The 15612-nt window shown below is 47.3% G+C and overlaps 2 protein-coding genes across 2 annotated transcripts; both read left to right on the plus strand.

Moving 5' to 3' along the window:
• Positions 1-293: 293 nt before the first annotated feature.
• LOC142587773 (uncharacterized) lies at positions 294-3606 on the plus strand. The gene is made up of 2 exons (XM_075699015.1): positions 294-486; positions 2206-3606. Exons 1-2 carry the CDS (start codon positions 477-479, stop codon positions 2769-2771), a joined length of 576 nt encoding a protein of 191 aa, XP_075555130.1. The 5' UTR covers positions 294-476; the 3' UTR covers positions 2772-3606.
• Positions 3607-7354: 3748 nt separating this feature from the next.
• On the plus strand, positions 7355-13236 carry LOC142588795 (uncharacterized). Its single transcript, XM_075700615.1, has 3 exons — positions 7355-7392; positions 8280-8335; positions 12983-13236. The coding sequence occupies exons 1-3, from the start codon at positions 7355-7357 to the stop codon at positions 13234-13236; spliced, it is 348 nt and encodes a 115-aa protein (XP_075556730.1).
• Positions 13237-15612: the final 2376 nt, after the last annotated feature.

Here is a 15612-nt window from a genome sequence, read left to right on the forward strand (position 1 = left end):
TAATTGTATGAATATAAACATTATTTGAGAGAAGCTTTCTGCCAGAATTCTTACTTTCTTCATTGAAATCTTTGTATCTATATTGTACAGTCAACTATGCCTGTAACAACTGTAGTTCGATCAATCTCCTTTTTAAGTTATTTTGCACCGATAATCTAAACGCCTCTCGGTTTTCTCGACTGCAGACCAGTTAATGCTTCCATGCGCTTTGGATCGCAGCGCTTCAGCAAGGTGGCCGTTTTGTCTGGGACTTCCTCGGAAACTATCTTGGCAACAACTCCGGATCAAGCACTCCGGGTCAAGCAACGCCACCTACCACGCAGGCTCCGCCACAAAACACGCCTGAGATCACGGAGTCGGATGCTCGTACTACGTTTTTACCGCTCATTACGAACGCGACGGAGGAGCCCCGTTCGACGGCAACAACTTCTACTCCTGGAGCAACTACGCGAGCGGGGTCAACAACGAAATCCCCCATGTCACAAGGTAATCCAGAAAATCGAAGCATGATTAGGATTATTATTTATCTTTATTATGTTCATCTGTATTTTCGCTACCTCTGTGTGTCTGCCTGTCTGTGTCTCTAACCGTATTCCCACCAACGAGCGTCACGGGGTAGTCTATAGACTAATGTGCAGAGCGTTGGGCTGCGGGGCCGAGGTGACAACGTTTGAAACTAACCATTGGACCAACTTGGGTCTCTGGGTATGCGTCATTAGATATCTGCTCTTCAACTACAAAAAAAATATCGGCAGAGCCCCTCTCACGATGAGTATGGGCGTAATGCCGTTACTATTGAATCAGCATAGAGACGCAACCTATTGCCACCATCGAAACGGGTTATATGTGAGGCGTGTACTGCAGCGGAATTCCTATTTTGTGGTTCCCTAAGCCTAATTGGCGCCATCTAGCGGTGCCGCTGAGAAGTGTGCGCGTCATCACCGAAAGGCAGGGCAGAGCGGTGCGCGCGGACGCTGAAAATTGTTTCCTCGCTTGTCGCACAACCAATGGCACATATTGGGTGATCAATGTTTAGGTGAGGTTCATTGAAAAGCGGCGCATACCCAATTCATTAGCGGGGCACGTGGCTAGGCTGTCGGGTTCCTGGCCACGAGAAGCCCTTGCGGCATGGATTTGATTCCACCCGGCATCGGGAAAGCTTGAAGGATCTTTTTTGTCGTTGTAGAGTGGCAGATTTCCGGTTTCGCATACCTAGTTTTGCAAGTCTGCGTCAAAGGTGTTCTTAGAAGAGCGGCACACAACCTGCTACCACATACCCAGAGACCCAAGTTGGCATCAAAGAGGTTCATTGAAGGCTGCGCCAGACCAAGTAACAGGTACTTAGTGTTCCAAGACGGCGTCAAAGAATCTCTTTGAAAAGTGCTGCCTACCCAGTCCCGCTCCTACAGTGACCCATGTCGGCAGGAAAGAGGTCCGTTGAAGACCACACATATGTACATATTACCACATGCGAGATGACCCAGTTTGTTTCGACGGTTTTCGAACGCGGTTCCCTAAACCAGCATTCCCGTGACCCATAAGGCCATGGACCAGCCATTGTACCCAGGTAGGCGGGAAAACGGTTACATACATACATACATACATACATACATACATACATACATACATACATACATACATACATACATACATACATACATACATACATACATACATACATACATACATACATACATACATACATACATACATACATACATACATACATGAAGTACACTAGAATGCAGACGTATTAAAAGCCAATTAAAACGTTTCCACTGTAGGTAGGAAATGAACCCACGCCATGTGCTCTATTCAGAGAACCTTGTCTGATTATATATTCACGCTCGGACTTCGCGTCGACGCTACTGGTTGGCGCAGTGTGTCCAAAGGGAAAGGAGAGAAAGCATCCCGGATGCAAATACGCTTCATACATGACGCGTCTCTACAGTGGTGGTACGTTGTGCCGCTACAATAACTTCATGCTAATTGTATTAATGTCAACATCAATCATGATATGGTATCGCTCGGAATTTTTACTTTCTTCATTCAAATCACTGCATTTATGTTGTGCAGTTACCTATGTCTATAACGACTGTAGTTCTATGAATTACCTCTTTAATTTATTTTGCCCCAATAATCTAAACGTCGCTTTCTTATCTGGACTGCTGACCAGTTAATGCTTCCATCCGCTTTGTATCCCAGGGGATCAGGATGGTGGACGTTTTCGGTGGAAGTTGCTCGGAAATCTTAGTGGCGATCACTCAGAGTCAAGCACTCCTGGTCAAGCCGCGCCACCTACCACGCAACCGGCCACAGCGACCGATAAAAGCAGTGACCGTGTCTTGGTGACTGCGCCTGTCTCGCCTAACACGCCAACAGAGAGTTCAACGCCTCAAGTTGAAACATCGCCTGTCCCGACTACGACGCCATCGGTTCCTTCAACGCCTGAACTCGAGGCTTCGTCGGCCCTGCCCACAACTCCACCAGATCATCCGACGCCCAAAATCACGACGTCTTCTGCCCCGCCCACGAAGCCAGCGGATCGCCCAACGTCTGTTGTAGTGCCGGTAACCAGGAAGAACGAAGGCGACCTCTGCAAAGGTGTCGAAAGCGACAAACTTTTGCCTCACGAGTCGGACTGCGCCAAGTACTACCAGTGCGTCCATTCTAGATCGATCTTACGAACTTGCGCACAAAGCACCATTTTCGACATCCAGCGGCAGGCATGTAATTGGCCGGCGCTCGCGAACAGGCCCGAGTGCCTTTGAAGAGCGCCTTCCTGCCAGTGCTCTGTGCAGGCACTTTCATACGAGCGCAGCAGTACATTGAGAGCCCATTAAAGTTCATAGGCTCCCTTTTGAGTTATCTCACGAACGCAGCATTCCGTGCCCAATGTAGGATGCGAGCTTCGTTCTGCAAATCTTATCGGGTCGATTTCCACACCCTACGCCACGCGTAATTTCTTACGCTCACTTCGTAGGCCAATGTTCTAACCGGTTACGTCGTCGTTGCAGCCTATACATACGCCAAGCTGCAGGTTCTAAAAGGACCGAAAAACAATTTTATGGTACCCGTTATCTAAGTGCAACGTGAAGTTCAGGAGTCATTGTGTCCAATCACAAAGTGCTAAAGAGGAAAATTGCACGGAACCTTTTCATCACAATTTCTCAATCTGCAATGAGGATGCAGTCGTACGCTAGAAACATGCTGGAAACAGGGATAGGTAAGCGCGACAGCGATTATACGGTGGTACTGGTGGGAAGCAGACAACTGCGGCCCTAGCTGTAGGAAAGCAATATCTTGTTCATCAAGCCAATGTTCTCACTGCTCATGGTTTCTGAAGCAGCGGCTTATTTCTGCAATTATAGGTGGTGTCCAAATTTACGTCCCAGCTACGGCTTCCTCCAAGTAACAGAAACTGATCGCTGAAGACCATGCTTTTGTTGGCTGCATGCGCCAGGTTTTGTTGGTGTTTTAGCGAAGCCAAGCTAAGTGGTAGGATATGAATCTAGTACTATTATTTTAAGAAAGTAATATTTTTTATAGGGCTGACGTTCTTGCTGTTCGTGTTTTTTGAAGTGGTTTGTTTCCTATAATAAACGGTTGAGTGCAAATTTTACGTCCTAGTGACGGCTCCCTTCAAGTAACAGAAACTAATCTCGAAGACCATGTTTTCTGGCTGCATTAGCCAGGACTCTTTCTTTTTTCTGTCTTACTTTTTTGCTTTCTCTTTTTCTTTCTTTTTCTTCCTTCCTTCTTTTTTTTTGCCATGCCAAGCTAAGGGGTAGGGTATGCGGGTGGTGCTATTATTGCAGTGCTGGCACCCATTCACGGCACAAATGATCGATGGCATTTTGTATCGCGATGGCATTTTGTATATATATAATGTAAGAAGCCAACAAACACTGACACCAAGGACAACATAGGTGAAATTACTTGTGCTTACTAAATGAATCAAAGAAATTATGAAGTAATGGAAAAGAAAGTGGGTGAAAGAACAACTTGCCGCCGGTATTCGCATTACGCGTGCGATGCTCTACCAATTGAGCTACCGCGGCTCCGTTCTCCCATCCACGTTCTTGGGTATTTATGTTTCCTACTAGAACCCTGGGAGTGTTAGCCAGCGCCACCACTCAGAAACCTTGGCAGCGGGTGTGGGACATCCTTTCAGTCACAGGCGTCACGAGTACGCAGGCGTCACATGTACGGGTACGTACACATGCTGCAAAATGCTCAGGCACCTAGCAGGTTTCACGCAGTTCGGGCTGTCCGTACGGCGAATAAAGTAGGCGGAGCACCATGTGAAGTCGACGTCCAGGTGCATCTGGAGAAGTATACTTCCTTGCCTTTACTTGGCTTTATCTGGGAGGCGAAATTTACTATCATGGTCTGTCTATTTCCCCCGCAGGCCCCTGTACCATAAGTCTGGTTGAGCCTAATGAGCCATTTCCCATGAGCAACGTCAGCAGAGTTTATATTGGTTAACGAGTACGGTATCTTGCTTGAGCGACTAACGCTGTTTGACGGCACATTAGTAATGGGACGTTAGATGCCTTAAACATGTGTCTGTCCCTAATAGATCCTACATTGTGTCTGTCCTAAATGTGTCTGTCCCTAATAGATCCTACATTGAAGCGAGCGAGAGCAGCAGCTCTCAATGTTATGGCGCACTTTACACATTAAGCGGTTTCATATGGTCGAAATTGCTTCACAGTACCACGCAACAAATTGTGCTAGGTTCCACTGCACTTATAAGACGCGTGCTTCTGCACCTAACACTGTACATGACCACCCCGTATGCGTTCACAACTGTTCGCTGTGATTCGTTGTGCATAGTGGGCACCACCTGACATGCAGGCTCGTAACCGCCAGCTGCACCTCTATTTTACTTATTTTACCTCATTTAACTTATCTAACAACTTATTTTACTTCACACAATTCGCCGTTGAAAACTACAATATCATGAAGTAAGGGCTATGGATATTTTAATACCCTTGCATTTTCAATATATTAAAGTTATTTCATCACCTTGGCCCATGGCACTTGGATAGCTCCAACCGTGCTGACAGTGCAGAAACGTTGAAATCTTTAAAATACGAAAAGCAAGTAACTCGCGTTCAAGCGTAACGACCTTTGTGCCCTCTTCGCGGCATTGTGGTCAATCAATTCACGTAGCGCTCGCAAATGAGCCTCGAACTTCCATGCAGGACCGCTGAGACGTTACTGGCGATATCATCTCTCAAACTTGTGCCAGCCGATATTCACTACGCGTGCTCTTGGTTGACGCGCTCAACAACAGCCATGCGCAAGTGATATCGTACGACAGTATCTAAAGCACACTGCACATCCCTGCTTCACTAAATGGCGGGTACTGTACGAGTACGAGTACGAGTAACGAGTACGAGTACGAGCCCAAGTAATCTGCATCTCTGTAGTATATGTGTGTACCACACTAGCAGATCAATCTTTTGCCGTCAGCTCTACATCTCGTCTGCTCACTTTGCGCGATCACACTATGCCTCTTGCGATTCCCATTTCGTCTAAGGCGGATGAAGACGACGCCGTCAACGTCAAACCGAGTGGCACCAGTGGGGCACTTCTCTGTTATTTGGCGGCCATGCTCACGCCGGGCTTCATGTACCAGGCTTCGAAGGCGGCCCTAAGAAATGTGAGAAGGGTGAACAAAAGTTTCAAAGACAAACCTGCTACGCGTGGTCAATCCATACAAAAGCAATGTACGAAGAAGGGAAACACGGATCAAAACGCGAAGCTTGTTGCGTTAAAAAATGAGTCTGATAACTTCATCAGCACTGCGTCTATCCCGCTCATTTAAGACGCAATGTGACTATCGGTGGCAAATGCCAGGCAGCGGCTTGCTGTGTCGGCCCTGGCACGACGTGCGCCCGCCGTTTGAAGCTCGGGCGCAGCCCGGTCCCGCGGCTCGAAGCCCAGTCCTGGTCCGGGCCCGCACGTACATGGCCGCGAGCGGATTGTGTGCGTGTGCGTGTGCGTGTGCGTGTGCGTGTGTGTGTGTGTGTGTGTGTGTGTGTGTGTGTGTGTGTGTGTGTGTGTGTGTGTGTGTGTGTCGTACAACTAACATGAAAAAGCCCACAAAAACGCTAGCTTGGTTAGAAATTCCTGGCAAAGCATTTTGTTTAACCACTTCAGGCGGTTATGCATACGTTGTACCTGCAGCTCCTCTGCACACTCTGCGTTGAAAGATTACAGGCGCTTGTAAAAGCGGATGTTGTTAATACACAGTTCTTGCTGCAAGGAAAAGCTTAAAATTATATTAGGTGAACCGCCAGAAAAAGTGGCTCAAATATCAAGCGCGGATATTTGAACTATGGAACCAAAATAATCGAGGAGGCCACAATGGAGAAAATAATGAAAGGGGTGAATAATAGCCAACCTTCCCACTGTCTTTCGCATCGTTTTGCGTACACCTCTCCTCACCTTGACTACCTCCACAAACATATAACAATTGCCTTCCTCATGAGTTGTTGTTGTTGTTGTTGTTGTTGTTGTTGTTGTTGTTGTTGTTGTTGTTGTTGTTGTTGTTGTTGTTGTTGTTGTTGTTGTTGTTGTTGTTGTTGTTGTTGTTGTTGTTGTTGTTGTTGTTGTTGTTGTTGTTGTTGTTGTTTCGTTTGGTTCGGTGCCTATGGGGCATCACTCCACCCGCTACGAGTGTCATCGCAGCGTCGACGTTGTTGTTGTTGTTCCATAAAGATCTGGCGCAAGCCTCTCTGGAAGATCGGCTAGTAATGGGGTGGCGCAAGGGCTAAATAACAAATAGTAATAACAATTTCGAGGAATGTTATTTCATTAAAAACTGGTAACGTCTCACAGAGTGCATTCGCATGACCGGCTGTTTCCATTTCAGCGCCACTTGTGACCACAGTAGGGACTAGACGTAGCATTTTAAATTACTGCCAGTGCGGTGAATAAACATAATCATTACATGAAATTACATGTTGCATAGGACAACAATATGGGCAATTGCAGGAATCGCATTTGCTTAATACACAGCGCGTCAATAACGGCTTCACAAAAGCTTCGCTTCACATATATTCCAACACGTGAGCTCGATGTTCATTTTTTTTTGTTTCCGGTAAGATTTGAAAATTGTGGCGTCTCATTGTCCGTTCAAACATTTATGTTATAACACATGTGCTGTCTCCTTGAACGCACTGAACTCGTGGTGGCTACGGAGGAGGAAGAAGAAGAAGGCCCCGCGAGCGCGAGCTGCCACGCCCTGCCGCGACCGCTAAGAAGACGAAGGACCGCCGCTTACCGAGGTCGGTCGAGAACGTTCGTCGCTTGGCCGCCTCATTTCTGCTGTGCTGTAGGAATGAATCAGCCGGACTCGACCAGAAGTTACGTCACCATGTAAGTATACTGCGGGCAGTCCGTCAGGCCTTCTGGCCGTTTCCTCGTCGGGCGTCACAATAGAAGCGGAGGCAGGATGTGCACCAGCTGGTGATGCATTTCTCGTCACCGTCTATTTCATATTACCCACTCGCCGTTCGTAAATCTTACTCTCGGCTCAGTACTGCTGTGAGAGACGGGTGGGCCCCGGGGCCATCTTGTGTAGGACAACCTAATAGTGCAAGAAAGCCTACTTCCAAGTCCTTCGCGTATCCCCTATTGGCGACTCGGGCAAAAAAAAAAAGAGCGTCGTGTGATGCTATGTCGAGAATTTATTTTTGGCAATGCATATGAAGCCGCACTCCTATACTCTTGCAGTTGGGAATCTCAGCCATTTGTCACCTCTGTTTTCGTCTTCAGTCATTTTTCAGCCAAGCTGTTCTATGAATATGCCGATTTACACACATCCCTCGCCTGATGCTTGAGATGTCAGTGTTGGAAAACGCCTATATATAGGTTGTACCAGCTAGCATTAGCCAAGCTGCACAACGAAAAAAAAGATTATAAAAGCACGGTGCAAGATTTTAAGACCTGTGGGGCTCACTCGTCGGACCTCTGACTACCGAATACCGTAGGTCTTATAATTCTTTCTACAGCACCTTGTTTCTTTAATCATTTTTCTGTTTTGATTAAACAATTTGGCTAGCGTTAGCTGGGACACACGGTATAGGCTGACAACGGACTTATACGTGCAGTAAGTTCCCGGATTTGTCACAATTCTGATAACTTGCGGAACCGCTTATCTTTGTTAGACTTCAATTGAGAGGCAATGCGCGTCACTTACGATGAAGCGGTGACCTCAGCGGTGGTGCTCTTGAGCGGCAATGGCTTTTTTTTATGCTTCGCAGGCCGCCCGACTACGAGGCAAAGCTGCTCGTGATCTGCGCCATCGTCATCATTGCAAGTGAGTTCGCTGTTTTAGTCTCAACGGGAGATACGAAATGTTCCGCAAGTTGAACACATCTCGTTTCCCCCCGCACATGACGCTTTGGGCGTCACAATAGAAGCGGAAGCAGGACGAGCACCAGCTTGTGATGCATTTCTCGTCACCGTCTCTTTCCTATTACCCACTCGCCGTTCGTAAATCCTACTCTCGGCTCAGTACTGCTGTGATAGACGGGTGGGCCCCGGGGCCATCTTGTGTAGGACAACCTAATAGTGCAAGAAAGCCTACTTCCAAGTACTTCGCGTATCCCCTATTGGCGACTACATTGTTCGGCTATGAGAGATGACGCCGGAATGGCGGGAAATGTCGGGTTAATTTTACACAATTGGAGTTGCTTCAACGTATTCCTTGTTCTGTAAATACAGATTCACACCATTTCGGGTGAAGCTTTGTCCAACAGCAATAGCCATTTGCCTTGCTTGTGCTTCCTCTCTCGAAAACTCTGCGCTCACTACTTTCCTCTCGAGAATACTATGTCACGCTGATAACGCGCATGCCGTTAGTGACCCTGGTGTACCCGGCACACAACGTTAAACAAAAGGGAAAGCATGTCATATTCATGCTGATTATCGTTGTGCTACCGAGATATGCCTCAAAGCATGGAAACTATTCTTAGGTGTAGGCGCTCTGCTATATTTTTTTTTTCATTGCGCCTACAGCGAAATGCTGCCATAGCAGCTGAACTGGAATCTGATACCTCGTCAGCAACGGGACGACTGAAAGTTAAAAGCGAGCGTAGCACGCAGGTGTTTCTTCTATTTTTATGAAAGTGAAAAGCTTAATCCACCCGGCCGAAGCAGAAGGCCACAAAAGAAACCCAACGAGTTTCCTTTGTACGTGGTTGGATGACAATTTTTTTTCTTTAGTGAACTCTCCTCCACTTGCGTTCTTCCGCAGGATTAATTTGCCATACTCAGCATCCCTGCACTTAGAGTGGTCAATAATTTCCGTCTCGCTCTGCAGCCTGCTAGCATACTGGTTAACTCAGATGCTAGAACGAGCGGCCGGAAAGGTATTGCTTAGGGCTTCGATCCCCGGACAGCCTTTTTCCTCCGTTGCGAATCTTTTTCTTTTTCTGACAAACCCCTATGGGTTTCCTGTAAAGCTAACTGCTGCAGTTCAGGCCCGATGCCGAAAACTCCCCTTTCGTGAGTAAAACATCTTTATTAATAATATTTGAATGGCGAGAGCAGTGCGGGAGGAACCCTCAGTCCAGGGTCCCTAATATGATTCCGGCGATGTTTCGAGCCCGTTGTATCACAGCTCGGAGGACCTCGGGAGGTCCGTCGCGGATGGCATCGTCCCACAGCTCTTTGTTGAGTAGGGGGTAAAGGAGAGTTGGCAAGGGAGGAAAGAAGTTCGCAGTGCACTTAATCGTGACGTGGAAGATTGTGGGCGAACTTCCTCCGCCTAACGGCCTTCTGTAGAACTGACTTGCCTTATTTCAATACAACGCGCACGTGTTCCGAAAATACCTTCAGCTCATTGTCGCTAAGCTGACTTAGTCAAACCGCGTGTTCGCTGCGGGCCTGTTTTTCGACAACTAATTACGGAGACTCGCTCAAGCACATAAAAAATGCGTTGAGAGTGCGTTTTGAGTGATTCTGCAGATGTGCGAGGTTATACCAATGGCACTTGCACGTGGCACAGTAATTTTCGCGGGTCCATCGTTAGTATTTGCACGAGTTCTCCAGTTATGCCACTGAGTTGTATACGTATTTTCGACTTATTTGAGCACGTATTCCAATGCTTGTCACTGGCTATACAGCCATCGAATGCTCTTCGTGTCTATGTATGACGGCAAACCGCATACGCGGACAGCCCCCGACACTGTTGCCAGTTTTGGCGCAAAGATACGCTAGGAGTTCAAAATCTTCACTTTCTGGTATCTTGATGAACACAGCGGAATCGCATCAGAAAGAAATTTGCGCGGTACATTTCCGACCACCTGAAGGTTGACAGCTCCTAGGCTGGCCGTGACTTGAGAAAGTACAAACTATCTGTAGACATATAAGTCGCTTATAAATTGGCCTCATGTGGTATACTGTCGTTTTTCTATAGATTATGCAGGTTAACTTCTGGACAGTCGAAGTACCGCGGTATAAGATACCGGCAAAGTTTCGTTTTTCAGTCTGCTAGTCAGGAACGCACCTCAAGGTAGTTCGAATGTCAACTATCTCGTGACTTACCATGGTCAAACAACAGCACCACGACGCGATGCTGCCTAATTATAACAATTACCTAACAATAACGTAACCTAACCAAACAATAAGAACATATTGAAAGAGCGTCAACAACCAACTATTGAAGGGAGACTAAAGGAAACACTAAAATCAGTTTACGCTGAAAATATTTTTTCGAACGTCAATTACGTTTTCGGGGTAAGAGACACATTACTGAAAGAGAAAATAAAGTTGGTACTTCATTTTTTTAAATTTTGCCACTAAAGTCCAGTGCCAGTACGTTATTGTGACGTCACGGGTGTCATCATCATAATCATCGCCCTGGTTACGCCCACTGCAGGGCAAAGGCCTCTCCCATACTTCTCCAACAACCCCGATCATGTACTAATTGTGGCCGTGTCGTCCCTGCAAACTTCTTACCGGATGTACATGAAGTTTTCTCGTATTTGGGACATTGTCGTGGAGTAAATACTAACGTTCTCGAAACTTGCAAAAAAATTTTTTGGCTTGATTCCAATAGTATTTATTCAGTTTTTTTCTTTTTTACAAATAATTCGGAGCAGACGCCGTTAAAATTTGTGACGTCCCGGTGAACTGGTTCGGCAACTTCAAGGTGGGATCGCCACCGGCGCTTCCGTTGCTGCGACTTTCCTGGCTTATTAAGCACCGTCTCACTGTAAAGAGAGGCATTTTTTATATGTCTATTCATATTTTATTTATCCTATTTTATTTACATTTTTTGCCCCGCTTTAACGTATGTCAAGAGAGGCGACCTGCGGTACCTTGGTGGTGCAGGCTGGGCTTCCTCTCTAAGCCCATCTCCCATACTGTTAAGAGAGGTGTTTATATTTTGCGTCATAGATGGGTTATTCACCGAGAACCCGCCGTGGTGGTTATGTGGCTACGTTGTTGCGCTGCTAAGCACGAGGTCGCAGGTTCGATCCCGTCCGTTATCGATGAGGGCGAAATGCAAAAAAAATTCTACGTCTTTGTACCGTACATTGGGTGCACGTTAAAAATAAAACCCAGACGGGCGAAATTATTCCACAGTCCGCCACAGTGTACCGTGCGTGACAATCAGATCGTGGCGCGTGAAACCCGGGAAATTAGCCTAACTTAATTTAGTTAATTTCAGGATATTTCATATTATCATTCCATTTATTTTTCTCTCGAGTGGCACAAGTCACAGAGCTCTTGCTACTCAGCGCCCGTCTTGTATTTTTAAAACTGATATTGCGCTGCGCGAATAAAACAAGGACACGAGGAAACAAATACCACAGACAAGCGGTGTCTGTGGTATTTGTTTCTTCGTGTCCTTGTTTTTATTCGCGCTGTTCAACCTCAGTTCTAAATATGAACCAACTAGCCCTCAGCAAGATCTTACTAATGTATTTTTAAATGTCCGTCCCGTATTGTCGCGTTTGCTTCGCCGGATAGCTCGGGGTTCGGGGACCGCATTCGTGCGCTGCGCTAGTGCTCCCCAAGCCAAGTACGCCGACCTTCATCACTACCGCCTAAATAGGGGCACCAAAGAGAAACGCTTAAAACCTTTCAACTGATGAAGTATTCCTTTGAAATTTCATTTCGACTATACTTTCGCGGTGAGAGGTTATCAGGAGAGAAAGTTGCGATTTGTCTTTTTCTTTCATGATTTCGCGCTGAAACATGGGCGCCGATACGTCTGTGGGATTTCACGGATTTAAGTGTTGTTGTTTTTTATTTGGGTCGTTGTGACTCAGTCCAAGTTCTCCTAACTTGCTCATTTCTCACTGGCTCCTTTAGAATACAATGTAGCACGACTTTACCGATGAAAACTGACAAGGCCGGAGGAGACGCCACTAAAATCCATGACGTCACGGAAAACACATGCAGGAACTGCAAGGCGGCGTTGCCAGCTGTTACTCGTTCTTGCGCCTTTTCTGACTCACCAAGCTTCTTCCCGCGTTAAGAGTGTCTTTCTTATATTTCGTTTTTTTTTTTTGCGCCATAAACTCATTTTCTATGACACATGCCTCACATCTCTAACGATTCCATGCGATCATATGAGGGCACACATACACAACGTGTTTGACGTAAGAGTTCCGCGGAAACCCGCAAGAAGGAGAGAAGTAATTAAGGGGAAATTCAGACATCCACCGGTTCTTAGCAAGAAAAACCATACGGATTCCTCGAAAGGACAGGTATAGGGTTCCTTTGTAGCAATTGCTACGAACGGGTGGATGTCTGTTCTTCCCTTAATAAACAACGTGTGTTCATATGAGCCCATTGGATACGAGGCGTACGTGTCGCGCAAAATTTTCCTACAGAGTGCGCGCAGCAGTGCTGACTTACTACCAAAGCGCAAGGACGCGTTTATTTTATTTCCCGTTTATAAGCGTCCCCTCTATATGTGTACATGAACGCGGCGTCGACCGCCTCGCAGGCGTGAGCCGCATGGTGAGCCTGCTGTGGCGCCTGCCCAAGATCGCCGTGAGCGTGGCGTGCGGCCTGCTGCTGGGCCTGCTCGTGGGTCCGGACGCCGCGGGCCAGGGCGCCGAGGCGAGCAGCATCCCGGTGTACGCCAGCATGTACGTGCCTGCCGTCACGTACACCGTGACCATACAGATGCCCTACCACGTGCTGTGCAGCTGCGCCGTCACCTGCCTCACGCTGGGCACCGCCGGGCTGCGTGAGTGACGCTCGGCCCCCGACGTCCGCGGGGGGTCTTCCGCGCCTCCTCTAGCGGGCGGCAGTTAGCACTGCCCGTCGAAAGTATCGTCTTTTTTCAAACACTTGCTTAAACGGGCGGCAACGACTGCTGTCATTACTGTCCGCGCGTTAGCGCGCTACGGGCCCTCGCATGTAAGCTAGGATGAAAATTGTAATTGTAACTGTAATTGTAAATTGTAATTGTAATAATTGTAACGTGCCATGTGCTGTTTTCATCACGCAAACGCGAACATTGCCGCATTTGTCCTAGCGGTTGCCTCCTGTGTACGCGCTCTAAATTAACATCACACAGCATATGAAAGCAGCGGTACACTGCCAAGGAAGTAACCGCTTAGTCCAAGTTTTCGAGAAAAGCGGAAGTGAACTAACTGCTTAGGTTCTGCTTGTCTCTGGGTCTGTTTTGGGAAACGGGAAAAGTTCATCTCACTTCCTTTTCTCGCGTTATTTACGCACCCAACCGGTAAACAACTCTCCGGCATGACAAACCGGCTCGGTGGACGAGCATGAAATGCAAAATAAAAAGAAGGAACATCCCCGATGCAATGAAAGTCAGCACGCTCGTTTTGCCCGCCAAATACTCCCGCATGTACCGGAAGATCACGTGACCGATTCGTCGTGACGTATGTATGCAGAGGCCTATAACAAACATGTTGTTCTTAGTAAAATTAAATTATAGATCATGCAATACTCATCTGCTAACATCGCATTAATATTGAACAATGAAAATGAGGTATAAACAAACACATTAGCATTTACCAAGCACTTACAAATCTGGAAATGTTTTGTATTGTAAATTTGACTTGCTTTACATCTTCTAACTTTATCAGCACTCTCAGGGTTCACCTCACCTTGTTCACCCGATCCCCCCACGTGCAAGCAAGCAGCACATCTGACTACTTTGTCTTCCTGTAGGTTTTCCCTTCTTTTCTGTCTCAGCGAATTTAAGCGCAACCGTTGGAAAAACTGGTGCAACATACAATCGTGTGATCTACGGTGTTTTTTCGTCACTTCTCTTCCGCCCCCAGGAAAAATTTTATGCGCTAGTTATCTGGCAATTAAATAAGAAGAATTAAGCAAGCTATTCATCTCTAAATTCAGGACATGACTTGCGATGTCAAAACTGCTTTGCGCATTGAAACATCCTACTAAATAATTTTGGTCGAGCTACGTCCCACGTAATTGTTCTTTTTTTCTTGCGCTTTGGTCCGCAGCGCGCGAAATACCAAAAATCGGGCTTGATTATTCATCCATGCGTAGTAGTAGTACCAAAATTGGGGGCTCGGACGCTCCAGCACGCGCAAATTTAAGTATCTTTCGTGCAATACGAATAAAGCACGTGGAAAAAAAAATAATTTCGCCGGCTATAGTTGGCCTTCACACCAGCGACTGACAAGAGGTCGCGCGACCAAGTTAGTTTCGAGGCGACGATCGCAAACACCCGCCATGGTCGAAAAGCGACCACTTTCCTGAAGTCGCTCACTGACCGATCTTTCAGCTCCGCTACTCGGAGTCGCAAAGCTGCTGAACCAACCAGCGGTGCAGGAGTAGGACGTCGAAAAAAAAAATGCTGATGCAAATTTTACGAGGCCGCGGTAGGGCAAGCGGACGTCCATAACTTCGTTTCCTCGTTTCCGTTCGCACTCAGCTGTACATTTATTCGTTGCTCGGGATATTTGCTCTTATTGTCGTCCATGTGTGCTTCGCGCTGTGGCCATTACTACGAGCGCTTCCCGACAAATCTTTCTGGCACGGTACTTTCCGAATGGAACGGCCTGCGACGTGGGTCCTTGTGTGTAGGTCTTTAAAACGAAGTCGTAATTGTCGGCCTCCTCTCCGGTGTCTGGCGTTTTCCTTCGTTTCCTCCCCCGATGAAACTTGGCCTACTTGGTATGCGCCTTTGGGTGTTTTCTCATTGCATGGATGAGTGCCGGAATAGACGACATGGGCCCCTGGGTAACTGCCCACCCTTGGCCAATCGCTCAGAATGGTTGTGTGCCGTTGTGACACAACGGGCGTAGAAGCCCGAGATGCCTCACTTCTCTGTGTTTACGCATCTCATCGGCTTTATATCCTCGACGAGCTTCAAACATGGGCTTCGTTCATGTGACACGAGCAACTGACAGCCACAGGCGACAAGGCCTTGCGCTTGTCGTCCGCTACCACTGCTACCCCGCTGACTCAGTCTTCGCTTCATTTAGATTTTAACACTGCATTGTGCCTGCGCTTTTTCCGCGTAACGTGGCCTCCAAACCACGTTCGCAGTGTTGTCGGCACTGCTGAACGGGCTAGCGCTGTACACGGTGCGGAATATAGACATGCCGATGCGGGAGCTATTCTTCTCCG

The sequence above is a fragment of the Dermacentor variabilis genome, chromosome 7 (genome assembly GCF_050947875.1).
Source record: "Dermacentor variabilis isolate Ectoservices chromosome 7, ASM5094787v1, whole genome shotgun sequence".
NCBI classification, from domain to species: Eukaryota; Metazoa; Arthropoda; class Arachnida; order Ixodida; family Ixodidae; genus Dermacentor; species Dermacentor variabilis.